The 25951-nt window shown below is 42.3% G+C and overlaps 2 protein-coding genes and 1 long non-coding RNA gene across 3 annotated transcripts in view; 1 reads left to right on the forward strand and 2 right to left on the reverse strand.

Moving 5' to 3' along the window:
• The window catches only part of LOC111965520 (cohesin subunit SA-2-like), a 39856-nt gene extending 34399 nt beyond the window's left edge, over positions 1-5457 (reverse strand). Inside the window, exons 1-2 of the mRNA XM_070444270.1 lie at positions 5365-5457; positions 44-262 (exon numbers count right to left, since the gene is read on the reverse strand). Of these exons, the coding sequence (XP_070300371.1) occupies positions 44-262; positions 5365-5457 (312 nt within the window). The remainder of the gene's footprint in view (positions 1-43; positions 263-5364) is intronic.
• Positions 5458-9636: 4179 nt separating this feature from the next.
• Positions 9637-20867, forward strand: gpc2 (glypican 2). Its single transcript, XM_023990355.2, has 11 exons — positions 9637-10184; positions 13930-14088; positions 14478-14612; positions 14913-15088; positions 15507-15587; positions 15716-15881; positions 16204-16334; positions 16802-16948; positions 17309-17445; positions 17655-17827; positions 17983-20867. The coding sequence occupies exons 1-11, from the start codon at positions 10013-10015 to the stop codon at positions 18252-18254; spliced, it is 1749 nt and encodes a 582-aa protein (XP_023846123.1). The 5' UTR covers positions 9637-10012; the 3' UTR covers positions 18255-20867.
• Positions 20683-23313, reverse strand: LOC139027978 (uncharacterized). Its single transcript, XR_011480105.1, has 2 exons — positions 21982-23313; positions 20683-21705 (listed from the first exon to the last, which is right to left on the reverse strand). It is a non-coding gene; the product is annotated as an uncharacterized lncRNA (long non-coding RNA).
• Between the last annotated feature and the right edge of the window lie 2638 nt (positions 23314-25951).

Genomic DNA, 25951 nt, shown 5'->3' on the forward strand with positions numbered 1-25951 from the left:
CTTTTTTTCTCCCCCCACACCAATACCTCACTCCCTCTCTCACCACCATAGCACTCTTTCCAGACCTCACAGCCTCATACATATCCCCAGCGCTCATGCCCTGGTTCCCCCTCCTCTCTCTCTCTCGCCTGGGGGAGCMGAGCTGCCTAGTTCTCCCCGGGGAAGGCTGCGGTGGCTGAGGGGAACGGGCTGGTGGGGTGGAGGTGGTGCTGGGATTTGGGCTGGCCTGGGATGCAGCTTTACGCCTAGGTCTCTTGGGTGGCTGGGGATAAAAGAGAAAAAACAAAGGGTTCAAAAGGCTATTGTGAGTGAATTAATGTAATTCTATGAATAGTGTTAGTGCTCCCCCCAAAACAGTTTATGTAGCTCTATAACATCTAAACAAACAGATGTTACAGTGAGTGGGTTAGCTATGTCTTCGTTGAGAAAAAATAATGGCACCTGCTTAACTTTCATACTGGTGGCTATGTCTGAATCTGTGTGTGTGTCAGTGTAGGCTAATGGCTGGAAAGGAGCGAATGGAATGGAACCCATGTGTTTGATGTATTTTATATAGGGATGGGCATTTGACCTTTTTTGACTGTTCGAGTACACACATGATTTTTTTTTCTTTTTCCCCAGAGTATGCTACTCCAAAAAAAAAGGAAGCTATAAAAAGCTACTTTTAAGGGCCTCCCGATTGGTGCAGCGGTCCAAGGCACTTGAAGCGTCACTACAGACCCGGGTTCGATCCCGGGCTGTGTCGCAGCCGGCCGCGACCGGGAGACCCATGAGGCGGTGCACAATTGGCCCAGCATTGTTCGTGTTAGGGGAGGGTTTGGCCGGCCGGGATGTCCTTGTCACATCGCACTCTAGCGACTCCTGTGGTGAGCCGGGCGCATGGACGCTGACACGGTCGGCAGTTGTACAGTGTTTCCTCCGACACATTGGTGCAGCTGGCTTCCGGGTTAAGCGAGCAGTGTGTCAAGAAACAGTGCGGCTTGGCAGGGTCGTGTTTCTGAGGATGCATGGCTCTCGACCTTCGCCTATCCTGAGTCCGTACGGGAATTGCAGCAATGGGACAAGGCCGTAACTACCAATTGGGGAGAAAAATGGCAAAAAATATATATAATTGAAAMAAATATTTGCACATTTATCTACATTTGATTGAGTTTATTATGCCTGTTCCTTGGAATTTTCTAAATGGATGAACAATTCTAAATTGAACACTGCATGGGGATGAATTATGGCCAAGACAATCTGTTTTGTGAGTAGGCCTAGGCTTAATGATTCTGATGAAAATACGCTCTTTATCTTTATCAAACTAATGTTTTTGCATATTTTCAGTGTGGAAAATGTCTATGTTTAGGGGTAATAGCCTAGGCCAGGGATCATCAACTAGATTCAGCCACGGGACGATTTTTTTAGCAGTTGATCGAGGGGGTAACATAACAACGGAAAATGTGTAGAGTGCAAATTGACTCAAGGAGCCCAAACAGATATAATGTTTGACTAAAACATAATAATTTCAAACCTTGCTTAGATTTCTATACAAACACATCTCTCTATTATGTGTGGGAATACTTGGGAACAGATTTCATAAATTAAAATCACTTGGAGCTGATATCCTGGTGTATTTATAGTCAATATGACGACATGGATATTCAGCTAGCGGGATATACGCTGCACCGGAAAGTTAGAACAGCACACTCCGGTAAGACGAGAGGGGGTGGTCTGTTCATATTTGTAAACAACAGCTGGTGCACGAAATCTAAGGAAGTCTCTAGATTTTGCTCGCCTGAAGTAGAGTATATTGTGATAAATTGCAGGCCACACTACTTGCCTAGAGAGTTTTCAGCTATACTTTTCGTGGCTGTTTATTTACCACCACAGACAGATGCTGGCACTAAGACCGCACTCAGTCAGCTGTATAAGGCAATAAGCAAACAGGAAACCACTCACCCAGAGGCGGCGCTCCTTGTGGCCAGAGACTTTAATGCAGGGAAACTTAAATCAGTTCTACCAAATTTCGATCAACATGTTAAATGTGCAACCAGAGGGAAAACAATTCTAGATCACCTGTACTCCACACACAGAGACGTGTACAAAGCTCTCTCTCGCCCTCCATTTGGTAAATCCGACCACAACTCTATCCTCTTGATTAGTGATGAGCTTTGAGGGTACTATGGTGTTGAACGCTGAGCTGTAGTCAATGAATAGCATTCTCACAAAAGTGTTCCTTTTGTCCAGATGGGAAAGGGCAGTGTGGAGTGCAATAAAGATGGCATCATCTATGGATCGGTTTGGGCGGTATGCAAATTGGAGTGGGTCTAGGGTTTCTGGGATAATGGTGTTGATGTGAGCCATTACCAACCTTTCAAAGCACTTCATAGCTACGGGTGTGAGTGCTACGGGCCTGTAGTCATTTAGACAGGTTGCCTTTGTGTTCTTGGGCACAGGGACTATGGTGGTCTGCTTGAAACATGTTGGTATTACACTCAATCAGGGACATGTTGAAAATGTCAKTGRARACAYCTGCCAGTTGGTCAGCACATGCCCGGAGCACACGTCCTGGTAATCCGTCTGGCCCCGCAGCCTTGTGTATGTTGACCTGTTTAAAGGTCTTACTCACGTCGGCTACGAAGAGCGTGATCACACAGTGGTCCGGAACAGCTGATGCTCTCATGCATGCCTCAGTGTTGCTTGCCTTGAAGCGAGCATAGAAGTGATTTAGCTCGTCTGGTAGGCTCGTGTGACTGGGCAGCTCGCAGCTTTGCTTCCCTTTGTAGTCTGTAATAGTTTGCAAGCCCTGCCACATAARACGAGCGTCGGAGCCGGTGTAGTATGATTCAATCTTAGCCCTGTATTGACGCTTTGCCTGTTTGATGGTTCGTCGCAGGGCATAGCAGGATTTCTTGTAAGCTTCCGGGTTAGAGTCCCGCACCTTGAAAGCGGCAGCTCTACCCTTTAGCTCAGTGCAAATGTTGCCTGTAATCCATGGCTTCTGGTTGGGGTATGGACTAGAGGTCGACCGATTAGTCGGAATGGCCGATTAATTAGGGCCGATTTCAAGTTTTCATAACAATCGGTAATCAGCATTTTTTGACACCGATCGTGGCTGATTACATTGCACTCCACGAGGAGCCTGCATGGCAGGCTGACTACCTGTTACGCGAGTGCAGCAAGAAGTCAAGGTAAGTTGCTAGCTAGCATTAAATTTATCTTATAAAAAAACAATCAATCTTAACATATTCACTAGTTAACTACACATGGTTGATGATATTACTAGTTTATCTAGCTTGTCCTGCGTTGCATATAATCGATGCTGTGCCTGTTAATTTCTCATCGAATAACAGCCTACTTCGCCAAACGGGTGATGATTTAACAAGCGCATTCGTGAAAAAAGCACTGTCGTTGCACCAATGTGTACCTAACCATAAACATTAATGCCTTTCTTTAAAATCAATACACAAGTACATATTTTTTAAACGTGCATATTTAGTTAATATTTCCTGCTAACATGAATTTCTTTTAACTAGGGAAATTGTGTCACTTCTCTTGCATTCCGTGCAAGCAGTCAGGGTATATGCAGCAGTTTGGGCCGCCTGGCTCGTTGCGAACTGTGTGAAGACCATTTATTCCTAACAAAGACTGTAATTAATTTGCCTGAATTGTACATAATTATGTCATAACATTGAAGGTTGTGCAAGGTAACAGCAATATTTAGACTTAGGGAAACCACCCGTTAGATAAAATACGGAACGGTTCCGTATTTCACTGAAAGAATAAACGTTTTGTTTTCGAAATGATAGTTTCCGGATTTGACCATATGACCTAAGGCTCGTATTTCTGTGTGTTATTAAGTTATAATTAAGTCTATGATTTGATATTTGATAGAGCAGTCTGACTGAGCGGTGGTAGGCAGCAGCAGGCTCGTAAGCATTCATTCAAACAGCACTTTCGTGCGTTTGCCAGCAGCTCTTCGCTGTGCTTCAAGCTGTTTATGACTTCAAGCCTATCAACTCCCGAGATTAGGCTGGTGTAACCGATGTGAAATGGCGAGCTAGTTAGCGTGGTGCGTGCTAATAGCGTTTCAAACGGTGACGTCACTCGCTCTGAGACCTTGAAGTAGTTGTTCCCCTTGCTCTGCAAGGGCTGCGGCTTTTGTGGAGCGATGGATAACAATGCTTCGAGGGTGGCTGTTGTTGATGTGTTCCTAGTTCGAGCCCAGGTAGGGGCGAGGAGAGGGACGGTAGCTATACTGTTACACTGGCAATACTAAAGTGCCTATAAGAACATCCAATAGTCAAAGGTATATGAAATACAAATGGTATAGAGCGAAATAGTCCTATAATAACTACAACCTAAAATTTCTTACCTGGGAATATTGAAGACTCATGTTAAAAGGAACCACCAGCTTTCATATGTTCTCATGTTCTGAGCAAGGAACTTAAACGTTAGCTTTTTTACATGGCACATATTGCACTTTTACTTTCTTCTCCAACACTTTGTTTTTGCATTATTTAAACCAAATTGAACATGTTTCATTTTTTATTTGAGGCTAAATTGATTTTATTGATGTATTATATTAAGTTAAAATAAAAGTGTTCATTCAGTATTGTATACAAATAAATAAATCAGCCGATTAATCAGTATCGGCTTTTTTTGGTCCTCCAATAAATCGGTATCGGTGTTGAAAAATCATAATCGGTCGACCTCTAATAGCCAATGTTGWCTTTGTGGCTGTGTAGCTAGTGACATCCGGAAAGAACCCTAAACAAAAATTACGCAATTATTCCAAAACTTTGTTGGAACACATATTTCCCTACTTCAGTTAACCAGTCCATTTTGAATTTGTGATAAAACTGAAGTCATTTGGCAAGGAATGTAGCTTGTGTATCCCATCAGTTAGATACATTTTTATGGTCATTTATTTCTGTAGGTGCACTCAGCACTCCTGTGTAGAGGGAGCGGTGGAAACGCAATTGAGTGAGTGAGACATGAAGTGGAAAGGACCTTTAGGGAGCAGAATTTTGTGATGCTTGGCTTGGTTTCTTTTTTGTTGTGTTCCGCAAATGCACATGTACAAATTGAACACTAGTCAAAGCACATTAACTTTGTCTTGAAGACAACATTTCGACCAAATAGTTTTACAGTATTTGAACAAAATGTGATCTCTGGTTAAAGATCAATTTTTGAAGTCAGTTCCAGAACTTGATTACCCACACCCATCCCTAATTTGATACCATTCCACTCATTCCCCTACAGCCATTACCACAAGCCTGTAATTCCCAATTAAGGTGCCACCAACCTCCTGTGGTGTGGTGTGGTGTGTGTGTGTGTGCGTGTGTGTGTGTGTGAGAGAAGAAAAAAAACATTACAGACCCGAGGTCCTAGTAGTGCAGTGGTCTGTTTTCTCCGCTTCATGGCCTTCAGCTGGACTTCAAAGTCACTGCCAGAGTCTGAGATGTCCTCCATCTCCTCAAGACTGCAAATAAAAGTAGTAATGAACAAAGCCAACACAAGTCAAAAACAATCACACTATCTACCTAACGCAATAAGTCTGCATAATTATCTAGCTAGCTGGTTCTTTCTATATTTGTGATACCTATGACTGTCATGTTTAGCTACCGGTAGCTAGCCTAACTTACCTGTCATGGCTTGATTCATCAGAGTGTTGCACTTCCATATTTCTGGTCAGGCAGTAATGTTAACGTTATTGTAGAGTTCACTTCACAAAGGTAGATGAGGGTTGGATTCAGGAACTTTGGCTAAACAGGTTGGCGATTAGAAGAAACAACAGTTTTAGGATATGATCAAGCATATTGAGTTCGGGATATTACAATTCTGCCTTGGCAAAAGCAAAACCGACAAGAGCTAACATGCTAGCTAACATTACAGCTAGCTAGATAGCTACTGTTACAGTTAACTTAGCTGTTTAACGTTAGCCGTAAAAGTTAGTCAACAGTGCGAAATTCAAACTAGCAAGCTAACATTTTTAACTACAAACATGTGTTAAATAATACAAAATTGTCTCTAGCTACCTACCTGGATAATAGTGTAGTGTTAATCTGAAGTAATGACTTGGTAGCTAGCTAACTATTTTGGATAGAACAGGTTTCCCTCAGATCCGATGACAGACGATCACTGGAAAAAAATACACACTACCTGCCGGCGCGAAAATCACACAACTCTCAGTGGAGTTCAGCGATTGGCTCACAATTTGTTATGTGGTTCATATGATTGGTTGTTARCACATATTTCTGCACGGTAACGAAAAATTGTGAACGGATTGGCCTTAAAGACAACCGACCTAGGATCAGGCTTTACACCCTTAACAATTGTATTTATGGTAAGATACAGAAGGAATACTGACCACATGTCAGCTCTAATGATATATAAAAGGGACATTCCGTTAAAAAAGTACAACCTAACACTTTTGAAAAGTCGATTTGGAATTATATAGGCATTGATTGTATTACCATAGGACCCCATTAATTCTCAACATAGGCTATGTATATAACACAAACTCTCACATCCAACTACAAAAGGAAGAATATACTGATTGTGTTGTGCTATTTTCAACATACTTTTAGAGTCTGCATATATTTTAATAGGGTAAAGAAATTATTGTAATTCTGATAGGATAATCTTTTGATACTGTATATTACAGTCTCATACAGTGGGGAGAAGAAGTATTTGATACACTGCCGATTTTGCAGGTTTTCCTACTTACAAAGCATGTAGAGGTCTGTAATTTTTTATCATAATCCAGAAAATCACATTATATGACTTTTAAGTAATTCATTTGCATTTTATTGCATGACATAAGTATTTGATACATCAGAAAAGCAGAACTTAATATTTGGTACAGAAACCTTTGTTTGCAATTACAGAGATCATACGTTTCCTGTAGTTCTTGACCAGGTTTGCACACACTGCAGCAGGGCCCACTCCTCCATACAGACCTTCTCCAGATCCTTCAGGTTTCGGGGCTGTCGCTGGGCAATACGGACTTTCAGCTCCCTCCAAAGATTTTCTATTGGGTTCAGGTCCGGAGACTGGCTAGACCACTCCAGAACCTTGAGATGCTTCTTACGGAGCCACTCCTTAGTTGCCCTTGCTGTGTGTTTCGGGTCGTTGTCGTGCTGGAAGACCCAGCCACGACCCATCTTCAATGCTCTTACTGAGGGAAGGAGGTTGTTGGCCAAGATCTCGCGATACATGGCCCCATCCATCCTCCCCTCAATATGGTGCAGTCGTCCTGTCCCCTTTGCAGAAAAGCATCCCCAAAGAATGATGTTTTCACCTCCATGCTTCACGGTTGGGATGGTGTTCTTGGGGTTGTACTCATCCTTTTTCTTCCTCCAAACACAGCGAGTGGAGTTTAGACCAAAAAGCTCTATTTTTGTCTCATCAGACCACATGACCTTCTCCCATTCCTCCTCTGGATCATCCAGATGGTCATTGGCAAACTTCAGACGGGCCTGGACATGCGCTGGCTTGAGCAGGGGGACCTTGCGTGCGCTGCAGGATTTTAATCCATGACGGCATAGTGTGTTACTAATGGTTTTCTTTGAGACTGTGGTCCCAGCTCTCTTCAGGTCATTGACCAGGTCCTGCCGTGTAGTTCTGGGCTGATCCCTCACCTTCCTCATGATCATTGATGCCCCACGAGGTGAGATCTTGCATGGAGCCCCAGACCGAGGGTGATTGACCATCATCTTGAACTTCTTCCATTTTCTAATAATTGCGCCAACAGTTGTTGCCTTCTCACCAAGCTGCTTGCCTATTGTCCTGTAGCCCATCCCAGCCAAGTGCAGGTCTACAATTTTTTCCCTGATGTCCTTACACAGCTCTCTGGTCTTGGCCATTGTAGAGAGGTTGGAGTCTGTTTGATTGAGTGTGTGGACAGGTGTCTTTTATACAGGTAACGAGTTCAAACAGGTGCAGTTAATACAGGTAATGAGTGGAGAACAGGAGGGTTTCTTAAGAAAAACTAACAGGTCTGTGAGAGCCGGAATTCTTACTGGTTGGTAGGTGATCAAATACTTATGTCATGCAATAAAATGCAAATTAATTACTTAAAAATCATACAATGTGATTTTCTGGATTTTTGTTTTAGATTCCGTCTCTCACAGTTGAAGTGTACCTATGATAAAAAATTACAGACCTCTACATGCTTTGTAAGTAGGAAAACCTGAAAAATCGGCAGTGTGTCAAATACTTGTTCTCCCCACTGTATATTATGCCCTGTGTAGCTCAGTTGGTAGCGCATGGTGCTTGCAACAACAGGGTTGTGAGATTGATTCCAATGGGGCACCAGTACAACAATGTATGCACTCACTACTTACTGTACGTTGCTCTCTATAAGAATGTCTGCTAAATGACTTAACATTTTTACTGCTCTAAATTACCCACTGCCTACATCCATATAGCCTATTTACCCTCACCAATACTGATCAATAACGGAATAAGGCAAAGAATTTCTGGGGGTGGTTGAAAAGTAACATCTGTTTCACAGGCAGTGCTGGCATGAAAACACACACAAGTTTACCCCCTTTTGCAGGTCTTCACTAGACCTAAAAATATGTTTTCCTCCATTCAAGCAAGTGTACTAAGGCCCAGGCCAACTCAACACTGTGGTAGACTGGATTGTAGGCCTATGATCACTGGCTCATTCCAGGTCACGTGTTAGCTACTTTGATTATAACATTTCATGTACAACAACGTGAATGCAGAATGTTAATGAAGATGGAATCATTTTTGTGTAACCGATGTGAAATGGCTAGCTAGTTAGYGGTGGTGCGCGCTAATAGCATTTCAATCGGTGACGWCACTTGCTCTGAGACCTTGAAGTAGTTGTTCCCCTTTTGTGGCGCGATGGGTAACGATGCTTCGAGGGTGGCTGTCATCGATGTGTGCATTTATTCTCATTTATTCACGGCACCCAGACCAATTGTCAATTTATTTATTTTTCTTCTGAAAAAATATAGACTAGTTGATCTGGTTCGAGCCCAGGTTGGGGCGAGGAGAGGGACTGAAGCTATACTGTTACTTTTGGGTATTATGTCTTTCTCACAATAGGCTACATCTGGATTCTGGGGGCCTATAGGGCTCAAATTATAGTAATATAGCTCTCAATTGACATTTAATGGGCCAGTGTTAGTACTGGACTGCTGATCACATTTGCATTGGTTTGTTACTGTAATCAAGCAATTAATAATAATTTAAAAAAGAACAATTCAATGGAAAAGCATGTTTGCATTAGCCAATGGATTTTTTCTGTAAATAGACCTACTTGCTGGCAATGGAAACGGTTGCATCTTGTATGACATACCCAAATTGCAAAACTGTCTGGTGGCTGGACAACATTATTTTGCATGTGACCATCAGAAATGCAAATACGGGATKAATTATTCTTCAGGTATGCAAGTCAATAAACTTATAAAAATCTTAGAACAGCGAGATTTTGATTCGAGTCTATTTAAATTGTGTGCCGGCAATAGATTTGCGGGGTTTTTTTAATGTAGAAAAGGGTGATTATTTTTTTCGCAGTGGGTTGTAGTGGCTCCAAATAATAGTTCAGACTGGCGGTTGCGAATTTAGGACCTTGCGGTGGCTCTCCTATAACAGCCCCCCTATGGCCGCACCTCACCCCTTTCGGCCCTCCTCGTGCTGCACCGCTCATTGTTCTGAAGCAGATAGCTAGACAAGGGATGGAGAAAACACCGGGTGGGACCTGAGCACCCGACAAACCAGGCGCGCATTTATTCACAGCACCCAGACCAATTGTCAATGTATTTATTTTTCTTCTGCAAAAATATAGACTAGTTGATCTTTGGAAGTTATTGGGGTGTTTCTTTTCACAGACAAAATGGGGAACTGGAGATAATTCCATAGATTTTCCGAGGGATTTATTTGCCTTAGTTTGTATCTCGATACTTTTGGCATTTTTGAGCTGCCTGGTCGCCAATCTTTTGTCAACCATTAATTCGCCTATTTACCGTGAGTGACACTGTCACAGTGGAAGATGGTTTCCCGGCTATATGCTCAGAAGTACCCCCCGGTGTTGCTCTGCACGCTGGCTGCCCTGTCATGGACTTGGGGCCCGGTAACAGCGGGTAGGAGTTGCTCGGAGACACGGCATGTGTACGCAGAGAAGGGCTACAGTACGAACACTGCCCCGCTGACTCAAATCTCCGGTAAGACGGGCTATTCAAAGTAAACTGGTGGTTATTGATTTAAAATAATCATCAAACGTAGGCTATATGTTATTTYACACAACATGAAGGGTTTGAGAGACTGCTTGGTATAGCCTTACTGGATAATATGCCATGTGATARAAACTGCTGAACAAAGCGAAATTGAGAATTAACAGGTTTGTCTGTCAGTAAGGCTTATTTATGGGATGAGTAAATTGCTAACACCGGTGTGTAACAAAGAGCCTCGCCCCTAATTAGTATGGCTGTTTTAGACTGATCTGGGAATGACTGAAAGAAAATAATCATTGTCAACCTTTTTTTATTTTTTTGAAGACGGCTTTTATTATAATTAGTGTTTTGTGCATGTGACACTTGAGAACTGCTGTTAGTTGTTGCATTATCATGGGACATTGGCAATGGGTGTGTGTGAGAGCTCAAGTGAGAGAACAGACAGACAAAGATAGTGAGCTGTGGATATTTAAAGCGGCAATCGGCATTTTGAAACAATAACAAAACAGCATCCCCGCCTCTGTTTCCGCAAAAAGCTGAGGGAAGGGGCTGGAGAAGTATAACCACTCTCAAATTCATAGACAGAGCTATGGATCCAAGGACTGACCATCCATGATATCGAAATTATAGTTTTAACCATGTTTTGAGGCTGTATAGTCTTTGTTTACATTTTATTTGTTTACAAAAGTTGGAGTAAAAGAAGCTTTTATATAAAATTACACACACACAAAAGTATGTGGACACCCCTTCTAATTAGTGGATTYGGCTATTTCAGCCACACCTGTTGCTGACAGGTRTATAAAATTGAGCACACAGCCATGCAATCTCCATAAACAGACATTGGCAGTAGAATGGCCTTCCTGAAGAGCTCAGTGACTATCAATGTGGATATAATTCCAACCGGTAAGTTTGTCAAATTTCTGCCCTGCTAGAGCTGCCCCGGTCAACTGTAAGTGCAGTTATTGTGAAGTAGAAAAGTCTAGGAGCACCATGGCTCAGCTGTGAAGTAGTAGGCCACACAAGCTCACAGAACGGGACCGCCGAGTGCTGGATCGTGTAAAAATTGTCAGTCCTTGGTTGCAACACTATCACCACCGAGTTCTAAACTGCCTCTGGAAACAACGTCAGCACAATAACTGTTTGCCAGGAGATTCATGAAATGGGTTTCCATGGCCTAACAGCCTAAGCCTAAGATCACCATGTGCAATGCCAAGCGTCACCTGGAGTGGTGTAAAGCTCGCCGCCATTGGACTCTGGAGCAGTGGAAACGTGTTCTCTGGAGTGATGAGGCACGCTTCACCATCTGGCAGTCCGACTGACAAATCCGGGATGCCAGGAGAACATTACCTGCCCGAATTACTTTCCCCGAATGCGTAGTGCCAAATGTAAAGTTTGGTGGAGGATGAATAATGGTCTGGGGCTGTTTTTTATCATTCGGGCTAGGCCGCTTAGTTCTAGTGAAGAGAGATCTTAACGCTACAGCATACAATGACATTCTAGACGATTCTGTGCTTCCAACTTTGTGGCAACAGTTTGGGTAAGGCCCTTTGCTGATTCAGCATGACAATGCCCCCATGCACAAAGCGAGGTCCATACAGAAATGGTTTGTTGAGATCAGTGTGGAAGAACTTGACAGGCCTGCACAGAGCCCTGACCTCAACCCCATCGAACACCTTTGGGATGAATTGGAACGCCGACTGCGAGCTAGGCCTAATCGCCCAACATCAGTGCCCGACCTCACTAATGCTCTTGTGGCTGAATGGAAGCAAGTCCCCGCAGCAATGTTCCAACATCTAGTGGAAAGCCTTCCCAGAAGAGTGGGCTGTTATAGCAGCAAAGGGGGACCAACTCCATATTAATGCCCATGATTTTGGAATGAGATGTTCGACGAGCCGGTGTCCCACATACTTTTGTTCATGTAGTGTATTTTTGGTTCTGATGGGGTATGACAGTTGAACAAAGCTCATGAGGCATTTCTAAGTTATATTCTTCAAGAATCAATGGGTATATATAAATAATTTATAAGTCCAAAAATGTATGTAGCAACTGCTGATTGCCCCTTTTTTAAAGTGTCATTTGGGAGGCAAATGTTGATTTTTGTTGTACTGCTTTGCACGCCTTCGTATGTATGAGGGTTTGTTTGAGTGGTTTGACTGTAGGCTATATGTGATTGTTGAATGTGGGAACTGCAATATTGATTGTGTGTCTGGTTATCTCTGTCTGGGTCTTGGCTCTTGTCCCGTGGGCCAGGGGAGCAGATGGCCGAGAGAAGGAGGGATTATGAGAGGGAGAGCAGAATTGGAGGAATGAGATAGGGCTGGTAATGAGCAACAGAGGAGAAATCAAAGCTAGAGCCAAAAATAAAAGGTTGGAGTTGGGATCCTCACTCCAAGTTTTTCGGGGGAAAAATAATCAGGTGTTGGTATCATTGAGTAATATTATGTTTGCCTCCAATAAGATGTTTTTTCCACCCATGTTGAGACATTGGAGATCGCCGACTTGTTACTGGTCGTTAATGTTTGCATATCATTACCGCCGGTAATACCCAGTCCAACCTGGGTATTGGTGAACAAAGACATGAGTTACGTCCCAAATGGCTCCCTATTCCATATCTAGTGCACTACTTTTAACAATTTCCCTATGTGTCCTGGTCGAAAGTAGTACACTATATAGGGAATAGTGAGCCATTTGGGATGCCACCATGGATTGTGTTTTAATAAATCATGTTTATAAATGCCCATTTTCAATTACTACCTTATGTTTAATAAGGCTGTATTAATGACAGACAGATTAAGAAGAAGGATAAGTGCCTGATCAGAAGAACCACTGCCACATTGGTAGTGTTGGTGTGTGTTCTAAACTGATAGACATTCAATGAATGAACAAAGTAGGCCTAATTTGTGAGCTATTATATTGAATGAAAGCATTTGAAAAATCATGGTAGCATGGCACAATGAAGGGTAATTGACATTTTCCAATAAAGGTAGAATCAGGGTAGAATGATCAGTTCTTGATAATGTGGAATTTCTCATATGATACATTGTAGGGCKGGGGSCAMGGAAACAAAACACAAAGTGGACTTAACTTCTTTAGGAAAAAAGCCCTAATTTTGGAAACAAACATAATTATGTTGTCATCCACATTYATTTACTTTCCAAGATATAGCACAAAATATTTTACATGGAGCAGGTTTTTAAAGGACCAAAGAGTTTGGTCTTCTTCGTGTAAAGAAAAAAAATCCATGTAAAATATTGCGATACTGTTATCACCAAAGCCCTAATACATTGCTCATTTATGTGCAGTGGTGGTAAGTCATTTTGGGAAGAAACCTGTTTCTGAGGCTGGTCTAGCAGGTAACGCGGTCGCATCAAGCACATATGCATCACCGTCAGTGTGGGTGCGAATCAGCCCTTCTTTCTACGTCTCCCCCTCTCATTTCATACTATCTCTAAAGGAGGTAAAAATACAGATTTATTTGAGGTAGCCTAAATGTCTCCCCTAAACCATAACCATAAGTTGACTTCACAGTGCTGATGACGTCAAAGCAAGCGCTGCTGTATCCTTTGGTCTTCACCATTAGTGCATCTGCCCACACCTCTTGTCTCTGATTGGCTCGTATCTGATCCCGTCTTGTTTTACCTTTGGTTCAGGTGAACACCTCAATATGCCAACACACCTCTTGTCCAAGTCTGTGATTGGCTCGCATCTGACCCTGTCTGTTTTTCTATTGGTCCAGGCGAGCATCTGCGTCTGTGTCCCCAGGACTACACCTGCTGCTCCAGTCAGATGGAGGAAACTCTGGCCCATCAGAGTGAGACGGACTTCCTGTCGGCCATCGACGACACCAGCCAGTTCCTTCTCACCACTTTCACACAGAGGCACCGCAAGTTTGACGGTGAGCTGGAATGCAAATCCAATCATAATAAGGATGCATAAGGGAACACTGTAAATAGTGTGATGTAAAATGACAACAACATTGAGGATTGGTATGTAAAATGTTCTCTATTGAGAGGGCTAAAAGTACCTTTATTGCTAGACTAATATCCTATATTGGGGATCAGCTAGTCATAGCTAGCTTATTCTTGACAATGGTTCTTGAGACCTGAGTAACTGCCAGTGAAACCACTGAATCAAAACAACTTGTGGTTTAGTGGTACTGAATTCTTCTTTGGGATGTGGAGAACTGGTGAGAATGTGGTATTGAATCCCAGTGGTGTCGGACTACGAACTTGTCTACCCCGTATCGTGCTTTTGACCATCTCATTCCTTCCTCTCTTCTCTCAGAGTTCTTCAGGGAGCTCATAGACTTGTCTGAAAAGTCCATGAATCAAATGTTTACTAAGACCTACGGGCGCCTCTTCACCCAGAACGCCAATGTCTTCCAGGAGCTGTTTGTGGAGCTCCGTCGATACTACTCAGGTTAGTGGGGACACCGTTCTCTCTCTCTCTTCTCTCTTGTTGGACTTTGCATTTGTGTACTTGTGTCACTATAGTACATGTCCCTCACCATCTCATCAGTTTGACAATGCTACATCTTTGCCTTGTTTGACAAGACGACAACAAAATGTCTGAACAAGTAGAAACAGACTGACCTAACCTAGGGACATTTTCATTAGGCACCAAACTGACTGAAACAGGGAATGAGTACTTGGACATATCCAACAAGAAATGCAAATTTTCAATTTATTTTGCTAAATGTTTTCCCTCTTTTGTCTACAGGGGGCAGTGTGAGCCTGACAGAGGTGCTGTCAGAGTTCTGGTCCAGACTGGTGGAGCGGGTCTTCTCTCTGGTCAACCCCCAGTACCAGTTCAGTGACGAGTACCTGGAGTGTGTCAACAAACATGCAGAGCAGCTGCAGCCCTTTGGGGACCTGCCCCGGAAACTAGGCTTACAGGTCAGGCAGACTTGGTTGGTATATCAACTGAAAACTAACATCATTTATATTTAATAATATTAAAGGCATAGTTTACCAATATGTCATTTTGGAATTTGGGTTAACAAAACCAAAGCATAGACTGGTATTACCTTGTCCATAGACTGCTTACAGGGTAAGAAAACCAATATGTTATTTTGTAATTTGATTGAATTATCCGTCTAAGTTGGTCCAATTTGTAATGTTTGTCACCATAATTAACAAAAGAAGCCGGTGTGATAAGTAATTCAAATCACCACTGAAACTCAACGATAACGTTACAGTAACACATAGGCGATCGTATTAGAGAGAACTATTTGAAAACAATGAACTGAGTGCATTGATATACAGTAGAGTAGATTTGTGTCAGAAGTTATTAGCTGATCTCTCTTTCATTCAGGTGTCCAGGGCATTCATTGCAGCCAGAGCACTGGTTCAAGGCTTGGCCATAGGCCGTGACATTGTCAACAAGGCAGCAAAGGTACACTGTGTGTATGTGGCCGTGCACTTATATTAAGAAGAATACTCTGTCTTCTATTGGTCTGCTTTTAGTGGTTCCGTTGCTCTCCCTAACATCCTACACCTTCTGCTCTTCGTCTCCTCCTTCAGTTGAGTGCTGGTGCGGGGTGTGTGCGTGCCCTGATGCGTCAGTGGTACTGCCCATTGTGTCGAGGCATGCCCTCCCTGCGCCCCTGCCACGCCCTCTGCCTCAACGTGATGAAGGGCTGCCTGGCCAATACAGCCGATCTGGACACTGAGTGGAACAATTTCATTGGTGAGTGGATATTGGAGGCGGGCATTAGCGGGGGTGTGGGTGGCTTTTGTTGGGCTGATTCGGTAGAGGGGATGTTAAACCTGATGCATGTAGAAATGTACTGTATAGAACCTACTCGCATTTCTATTCTACAGAATAAATTAGTCATGCCTATTCTATACATTGCATTTCTATCTAACGTTTTTAACATTGCACCCATCATAAAAACAAAATGTATATCTTTCTTATTAGATCTCTTCCCTTTCCTACCTTCATCCTTTTGTTTTCACACTTTTATTCAATGCTCCATCTTTCATCTCTCTCTCTCTCTCTACTCTGTCAGATGCTCTGTATCAAGTATCTGAGAAGCTGGAGGGGCCCTTTAACATGGAGCTGGCTGCAGACTCCATCTCTGTTAAAGTGTCCGAGGCCATCATGCACATGCAGGAGAACAGCATCGCCACCTCCACTAAGGCAGGGATGGAGGGAGGAGGAGGGGATGGAGGGAGGAGGGGATGGAGGGAAATTAAAAGAATGTGCTATACATCCACAGTGCAATAGAATATAGATCATAGAATGTACATCATAGAATATAGATAATAGAATGGCTGATAAGATGCACATCAGCTGTCATCCTAGGTTGAAACAAGACTTAACGTTTAACAGTTGTATTACTGCTCATGGTAGACCATTTTGAGTCCAAAACCCCTTTGTTTTGCTTGATCAATTGTGGAAGTACCTGTAAAAACTGCATAGTGCAATTTTACTACTTTTCATATTATTCTTCATATTGTTCTTAATTTAAGTATCCACTGTCTACCATTATTAACGTACGTGATRATATTGGGATGCTATTTTTTCTTAAATCCATGTTTCACCCTTATTGTTGCAGAGATACATCATTGTAGATACATAGCTTTATCTCTGTGGTTTGGCTCTAGGTGTTCCAGGGCTGTGGGAGTCCCAGACTGGCCCCGGGCCGTTCTCGGCGCTCCCCCAAGGAGTCAGGGGGCAACAGGAGACCCTTCCGTACGTTCAGCCCTGAGGAGAAGCCCACCACTGCTGCTGGCACCAACCTGGACCGACTGGTAGGAGGGGAGAGGAGAGGGAAGATCAGGAAAGGAGAGGAGGAAAAAGGAGAGTGAGGTGTGAGAGGAAAGAGGAGAGGGGGGAAGAGAAGGGGGGAGAGGWGATGGAGCGGCAGAGATGAGTTCTTACCTGCAATTAATATTCAAGACAATTATTTTTGTAGTTTATGCCCATGTTAGCTCTCTCTGTCCATATGTTCAACAACAGCCATACCAACAGCCATTTATATACAGTACATTCTAGTTTGTTTGATGACGAGGACGTGGCTAAAATGAGCTTCCCACCTCCATATGTTCAACAGCTATATAAGGGTTTACTTTACAGCCTGCATCAACCAGTTTCCGTCCGCCCGCCTCCAGGTGTCAGAGCTGAAGGAGCGACTGCGGCCCATGCGGGGCTTCTGGGTGTCTCTCCCACACACCATCTGCAACGACAAGAACRTGGCCGCCGACGTCACCAACGAGGACCGCTGCTGGAATGGACAGACCAGGGGGAGGTGGGTGTGGACCAGGGGGTGGTGGGTGTTTGATAAGAGACAGATGTAAAGGTGGAGGAGGATGTTAGTCCAAGGGGGAGAGAGAAGATGGAGATTTGTGCGTGCGAGCAGGTAACTAAGAATGTATCATACTGATATTTAGTGTTTTGTTATCATATTGATATTAGTTTCAGTGCTGTAGCTATGTCATTTTGATGTGTGTGTATCAGGTACCTCCCTGACGTGGCAGGCGATGGGCTGATGAGTCAGATCAATAACCCAGAGGTAGAGGTGGACACTGCCAGGCCAGACGTGAGGACCAGACAGCTCATCATGGAGCTCAGAGTAGCCACCAACAGACTGAAACATGCACAGGCTGGACAGGATACTGACTTCATGGACAGTAAGTCCCCCCCCCCACCACCCACAGAAATATTATGACGGGTTCGTCATCCCGTTCTAATCCTATTACTACTGTCTCCCCCAACATTTGCACTCTTTAACTGCCCTTTGTCTGCCTGTCGCTCTGTCTGTCTGATATCATGTCTCTCCCTGAAGGTGARGTCGATGAGGGCAGTGGATCAGGCGGCGGAGGGGAGAGGTACAGTGATGATTGGCCTGGCTACAGGCCCTACTCCCCTCCCTACAGTAAGCCCCCACTTAACCCCCAGACACCCATCAAGCCCCCGCGGGTCAGAGACCGAACCGGATCAAAGTGGAACAGGAGCAAGGGACGGTCCATCTCAGCGGTCAGCCGGCCAGCCGCCTTCTCGCTGGCGGTTTTGTTTTGGTTATCAGTTATGGTCACTGTCGCCCCCATTTGGAGATAGCCAGTTACTACAGCCTGAAGCTCAGGGTTGTGTTCATTATGGCAAATAATGAAAAAAAAACTTTTTGAAACACAAAATGAAAATAAGCATTTCTTATTGGATAAATCCAGTCAATCCCACCTTGTTTCAGGCAGTTTCTTCTGTTTGGTGCCTATTGAATACGATCCAGCTGAGGTTTGGTTGAGGAGGGATATTTAATCATCAGCACAATGACAGTAGATACGTTTGCTTATTCTACAGGAGAAAGAGAGGAGTTGAATCTAAAATGTGCATGAATCCAGCACAAAATAATCTCCTTGTGGAAAAAGTATTCAAGCACAAGGGAAGTTASATTTCCTATGATTGCCTATCCCAATAGTTCCCAAACTGTGGGGTGCAAGTTGCAGATCAACTAACCCAGGGCTGCCCAACCCTCTTCCTGGAGATCTACTGTCCTGTAGGTTTTCAATCCAACCCTAATTTTGCATATCTGATTAAGCTAGTTAAGGTCTTGTTGAGCAGCTAATTAGTAGAATCAGGTGTTTTAAATTAGGGTTGGACTGAAAACCCACAGGTGGGTAGATCTCAAGGAAGAGGGTTGGGCAGCCCTGAACTAACCCATGTCAGCTAAYGTTTTTTAGCCCATTGAATTTGTTGTAATGTTTGAATCCCTCAGGTATTACATGAACAAAATGTGTAGAATTGCAGCTAATTAGCTTTAAAACKGCAACATTTTCTCTCCACCCCATGGCAAAACGTGTAGAATAGCAGGAAATTATCTTTAAAATAGTAAAAATGTTCTTTGCCAACTAGAGGGGTRTGAACAGTTTGTGTCATGGACAGTGCTTGTGCCCATAGAAATAGACACGAGCACTGTCCACTCAGCAATAAAATTACAACTTAATGTTAAAGCCTCCACATACTTTAGTCAGTTGTGGAAGGTATAACTTGTAGTGAAAGAAAAGATAAACGGTAAGGTCAGGGTCTTATTAGGAATGTGCTTAGAGCATGCCACCATTTTGTGGAGCCTGCCCTGAAGTGATTGCTAATTTATTCAGTTTATTTGTATTTTTTTATTTATTGATATAAGTGTTGTTTTTTGTCGATGCAGGAATTGATTGGAAGTTKTAGGGGCAGTATTTCCCCCAAATCCTGGTCCTGGAGGTCCCCTATGTATGCTGGTTTCTATGGAATGTGCATCTCAGATGACAACCTCCTTGTAACATTGGCATGTTAAGTTAATATCCATTTCATTGTTCATCAATTGCCACTTCATTGTGGAATCAGTTGCTTATCACAAACTTAGGTCTCCTTCTAAACAGACAAACTGATGTGTAAATAAAGCAAGCCAATGTTTTTTTTATGGGAGCAGTGCATTAAGGAGAGGATTGTGTTGCACTGTCTGTCAGAAAGCTTACAATAACGTGTCCTTGAAAAAGTAGAATAGCATTTTTACTGAATAATTTCACCTCACCACACCGCTGGACAAGCATTTCATGTGTCTTTGTTTGAAGCCGGGATATTAACCAGGGATATTTGAGAACCACTGGAATAGCCTTCGTCAAAATKTTCCCATGAGATCTTCCGTGGAAAGATTGTACCTGAGACTCATGATAGGTTGGGAGCAGCGTGTGTCTGTGGTTTTGTATCGTTTGAGTAAGGCTTAGTAAAGAAAGAAGGAATGGGGTGTTGATAGATGTTACAAAATGGTGCTCTTAGTCTTTAAACTTTTGTATGAAATTTTCTAAAAAGCAACAAAATCCCAATGGCCGCTTGGTTGAATGAGCTCTGAGTGTTAAAGAAATGTGTGATTGATAAAAGTGTATAATGGAGGTGTGGTGAGTGTCTTAACCCTAAAGAAAAGCCACGTTAAATGTACCTCAGACAATTCTTTCCTAAATGTCTCATTTACTAACACAACAGCGAGGGTTGAGAGAAAGTGAGTGTTTGACTTGGAACTTCAATAAAACTGATATGACACAAGACTGGTTAAAGATGAGAAAAAGTAGCCAACGATATTCAAGTCTCCACCAAGCATAGAGCAAACATTTACAGCAAGTATTAAATCATAACTTAATAGAAAAAGCTCTACAAATCGACTTGATTCAAGAGACGCAAGGTTGAAAAGGTAATGAAAGTGTGTAAAAAGAGAAGTGTAATAGAAAAGTGAAGATGGTTAATTCAATAACAATGTATTGAGAACAATCAAGCACACCTTTTTTTTCTTGTTTTAATGAAAAATTGCAGGATCCCTTGTTTGAGGGGATTATATGTTTCCTAAGGTTTTTAACCTTGTACGTTAGGATAGTAAGTCTGTGTGGGAGTGGTTATGTATGCCAGGTCTAAATATGGATTTTCACTGTTTATTAATGAAGCATCATTATTAAATTCAACGATGATAGATGCATTTGACTATCAAAGTGCACAATTCAAATGAATGAGTGGTCACTGGATGGCGATTTGTTTTTATTCAAAAAACGTTTGGTTTCTAGTCCGTTAGTGGAACCACTATGACCTCATATCAACACTCCCATATAAGATACCACATTCCATTACTGTAAAAGGATAGTACAACTTTAAGATGTAACAATTTTGGGAAATAGACTACTCTGTTTTATTAAACTGTCAAGAAAATGTTGTGCCTGTAAATCAATTTTTACTGTTTTCAGAATTCAAGTCTCTTCTGGTAACTTTATTCTTGCTACTAGTGGGGATAATGTTAGTGTTCATTTTTGTATTAATATCCACATGGCAGTCAGACAGATTCACAGGTACAGTATGATATCAATACAACCACTAAAAAACAAACAAGTTAAAAAAGGGAAAACCATGAAATTATGTATATTTGGGGGGGCTCTTCAAAAGAATTGCTAAGCTTGTAAACATTGGTGTACATACTGTTGTGGAAAAATATTGAGTCAAATATTAGCACCGATACCGGAAYTTAGATTCAGTTAGACTTTATTACAGAGTAACAGCCGAGCAATTCCATGGAAAAAGCTCAATTCTCATATCACAGAGCCCTGCCTTTATAGTATTCCGTATTTGCATAACGTATATAATCCCCTCCCTCTATATGAAATAGCTTCCCTTGACTTTTCTCCACCATTATCTTCCGTCTCAGTTCTTGCTTGTTAATGCCCACATCTGACAGATGTATATGTTATAATGGTAGCGGGCCCTGGTCCTATATGTTCCATTCCTTATATAGCCATTCTGTCTCAGCTCTTCAAAGTGGAAAGCCTAGATGCTGCTAATAATGGAAATGTAATCATAGTCATGAGTTTAGCCCCCACAATACACAATCTTAAAATTAGCTTTTTCACTATTTTGTTCAATTAATTGTATTGAAGTGTATAAAAGTTCCTGTGCCTATCCAGTTGGATCCAAAGAGGAGTCTCTAATGGGGTGACGTTCCTCTGTGTTCTTATGCATGATGTGGTACGTCTTAGCCACAGGGTACTTGATGCATCTGCACGACAACAGGATAAAATAGACAACTTTATTTGTATCTGGGGTAAACACAAAACAAAAGATCAGACATTTCAATATTCAGCTTCCACCAGAGGCTGGTGGGAGGAGCTATAGCAGGATGGGCTCATTGTAATGGAATAATAGCATGGACTCAATTGAACGGAGTCAAACGTGTTTTTMATGTTTGAGGCGTTTGTGTTCCATTAATACATTCAAGGAGTCAGTCCTATAGCTCCTCCCACCAACCTCCTTTGGCTTCCACAGTATGAATTACCACATTGTGTTACCATCCACAGCAGAAAGCCGAATAGAGCCAGCAGGAGCAGTCCTACCATTACTGAGAGGAAAATGACCCTGTCAGCCTCACCTGCAAACACATGATCAAGCCATCAAACTGAAGTTACTTTACAGTATTTAGTTGAGACAGCAAACGCCATCAAACTGAAGGAATACAGGAAAAATCACGTCCATTACTTGGCGGAGCTAAAGTTCCTAGATGTGCGTTGTACCAATGATGATGTGCAGAGGGTCCCTGGTTCGAGCCCAGGTAGGGGCGAGGAGAGGGACGGAAGCAACACTGTTACACCAGTAAGACTTCTCCTCCCGCAGACACTGGGTTAGTGCGATCACATAACACATGGCCACTTGCATAGGGGTCCGATTCCCACAGAGACTTTCTCCGCTCAAGTCCAAGCCCAGAAAACTTATTCGATGGGGTTTAACGGCGGTTGGCATCCAATGTTAATGGTGCATTACCGCCACGAGCTGGTCGGGGTATTCAATAAGAAACTTAAATAACATTCCAGGAAAGGGGGAAAATGATATCATACAAAATAAAACGTCAACTTATATATATTTTTTAAATAACTGGTAATCACGAAGACCCAAAAACAGTATACACAATGATTCCAATTTTCTTCGAATTCTCTGACTGTGCGGTACAGTTTATGGCCATTGCAATAAATAATAATAAGTCCACCTTTTTAACATTTAGCATTTTACTATCTCTCCGTTGATGAGAAACTTTCACTGGTCGTGGTGGCTCTACTACCATTGCTTCTTCGCCGCCACTCGTTCCTTTCAATTTTCTCATCACCTCCGGATAGGAGACACGCAAAACACTCCTCACCCTCGCCACCTCATTGTCATTCACCAGGGCACTCCAAGAATTCAAGCGCATGTTCACCTCCACATTTGCAGCATTTCCCTTCTTCTGGCATACGATATTCTTCCCTTCTGCACACACTTGACACAAACGCTTACAGGGTATCTCATGAATCCTAACTTTATATGAGAAGGAGAGACTCTTCATCAAAGAACAGTAGCATGGATGACGTGAACTTCTTTTCTCCRTCCACCATACAGGTCAATCGACGTACACCAACCACTCCATCGATGTCTTCAGTTACAGTTGAAGTTGGAAGTTTACATGCACTTAGGTTGGAGTCATTCAAACTCATTTTTCAACCACGCCACAATATTCTTGTTAACAAACTATAGTTTTGGCAAGTCGGTTAGGGCATCTACTTTGTGCATGACACAAGTAATTTTTCCAACAATTGTTTACAGACAGATTATTTAACTTATAATTCACTGTATCACAATTCCAGTGCTGTCTCTTATACACATCTAGATGTGTATAAGAGACAGCCATGGGACCACTCAGCCGTCATAGCGCTCAGGAAGGAGACACGTTCTGTCTCCTAAAGATGAACGTACTTTGGTGCGAAAAGTGAAAATCAATCCCAGAACAACAGCAAAGCACCTTGTGAAGATGCTGGAGGAAACAGGTACAAAAGTATCTATATCCACAGTTAAACTCAGCAAGGAAGAAGCCACTGCTCCAAAACTGCCATAAAAAAGCCAGATACAGCACTTTCAATCAGTGGACAGTGGAAATTTCCAGACATCAGCCATGCGCCTGATCGGGAACGCGCCTTTCTTGTTTCTCCTTTCCTATTGACGAAGCTTTTGTCCGGTTGAAATATTATTTATTATTTATGACAAAAACAACTGGAGGATTGATTTTAAACATTTTTGGCATGTTTCTACAAACTTTTATTGTACTTTTTAAAAACGTTTCGTCTCGACTTAGTGCACGCGCCTTGTGCATTCGGATTACTGGACAAAACGCGCAAACAAAAAGGAGGTTTTTGGTCATAAAGAGGGATATTATCGAACAAAACAAACATGTATTGTCTAACATGGAGACCTGGTAGTGCCACCAGAAGATCATCAAAGGTAAGTGAATAATTTTAATGCTGTTTCTGACTTTTGTGACACCTCTCCTTGGTTAGAAAATGGCTGTATGGGTTTCTGTGGCTAGGAGCTGACCTAACATAATCGCAAAGTGTGCTTTCGCCGTAAAGCCTTTTTGAAATCTGACACAGCGGTTGCGTTAAGGAGAGGTTTATCTTTATTCATATGTTTAACACTTGTATCTCTTATCAATGTTTATGATGAGTATTTCTGTTATTTGATGTGGCTCTCTGCACTTTCACCGGATGTTTGTTTGAGACAATGCACATCTGAACATAACACACCAATTTCAAATGAGGTTTTTGGACATAAAGATTAACTTTATTGAACAAAACACACATTTATTGTGTAACATGAAGTCCTGTGAGTGCCATCTGATGAAGATCATCAAAGGTTAGTGATTAATGTAATCGCTATTTCTGACTTTTGTGAGCCCTCTCCTTGGCTGGAAAATGGCTGTATGGTTTTCTGTGACTAGGCGCTGACATAACATAATCGTTTGGTGTGCTTTCGCCGTAAAGCCTATTTGAAATCGGAAACTGTGGTTGGATTTACAAGAAGTTTATCTTTAAAATGGTGTATAATACTTGTATGTTTGAGGAATTTTAATTATGGGATTTCTGTTGTTTTGAATTTGGCGCCCTGCACTTTCACTGGCTGTTGTCGAGGTGGGACGCTAGCGTACCAGAGAGGTTAAACAATTTAAAGGCAATCCTACCAAATACTAATTGAGTGTATATAAACTTCTTACCCACTGGGAATGTGATGAAAGAAATAAAAGCTGAAAGAAATAATTCTCTCTATTATTCTGACATGTCACATTCTTAAAATAAAGTGGTGATCCTAACTGACCTAAGACAGGGGATTTTTACTAGGATTAAATGTCAGGAATTGTGAAACTGAGTTTAAATGTATTTGGCTAAGGTGTATGTAAACTTCCAACTTCAACTGTACCTACCCTCATCACCTCGGGGCGGCCCGTTAGGAAGTCCAGGATTCAGTTGGAGGGAGGTGTTTAGCCCCAGGATCCCAGGATAGTGATGAGCTTTGAGGGTACTATGGTGTTGAACGCTGAGCTGTAGTCAATGAATAGCATTCTCACATAAGTGTTCCCTTTGTCCAGGTGGGAAAGGGCAGTGTGGAGTGCAATAAAGATTGCATCATCTGTGGATCTGTTTGGGCGGTATGCAAATTGGAGTGGGTCTAGGGTTTCTGGGATAATGGTCTTGGTGTGAGCCAAACACACCAAGAATGGTCCAAACACACCAAGACAGTCGTGAAGAGTCTATTCCCCCTCAGGAAACTAATGCTCTGGATAACATGGAAACACCCTAACCAGTTCTAACCAGTTGTGTCTGGAAGTACCTAGCAAGCTAGCCAACTTTAGCCAGTTAGCTTGGGTGCTTGACTGTCAGAACGCTCATATCAACCCTACTCCTCAGCCAGAGAGTCAGTGAGCGCTCTGAACTCTCCGAGAGCGATCCGCTCTGAATTTACGAAAGGACAATCTGACAACACTCTGAATTTACGAACGCACCCCCAGTCGTATTATTTTTCCTTAGTTGCGAAAGGACTGGTCGTCCTTTCTAAATAAAATGCTTGCTATAGAGTCTGGATAACATTTTGTAACTTGATAGCTATAGCTAGCCAACTTCAGCTAATTTAGTCATGTCGAACTTGAACCTGGAATGACAGCAGAAATACACATGAAAATTAAGCAACCGCTTTATGTGGGAGCACCACACACAAAGCCTATTGAAATCTATATGTAAACAATGGGATTTCCTCTGGTTGAATATAATGTTTGGCTAAAACATTTTAACAATGTTTTATGGTATGCATGTGACATTTCTAACTTTATGAAACCAAGTTGTGAGACATCTTGTTTGCAATTCTCTATACAGTATTTCAAGCTGTTTTTGGTTGATAAAAATTGTCATATCAAAGTATTAGGATATTTGGTGAAAAATCTATATCAAACAAAC

The sequence above is a fragment of the Salvelinus sp. IW2-2015 genome, linkage group LG6.2, assembly GCF_002910315.2.
Source record: "Salvelinus sp. IW2-2015 linkage group LG6.2, ASM291031v2, whole genome shotgun sequence".
Classification (NCBI taxonomy): Eukaryota; Metazoa; Chordata; class Actinopteri; order Salmoniformes; family Salmonidae; genus Salvelinus; species Salvelinus sp. IW2-2015.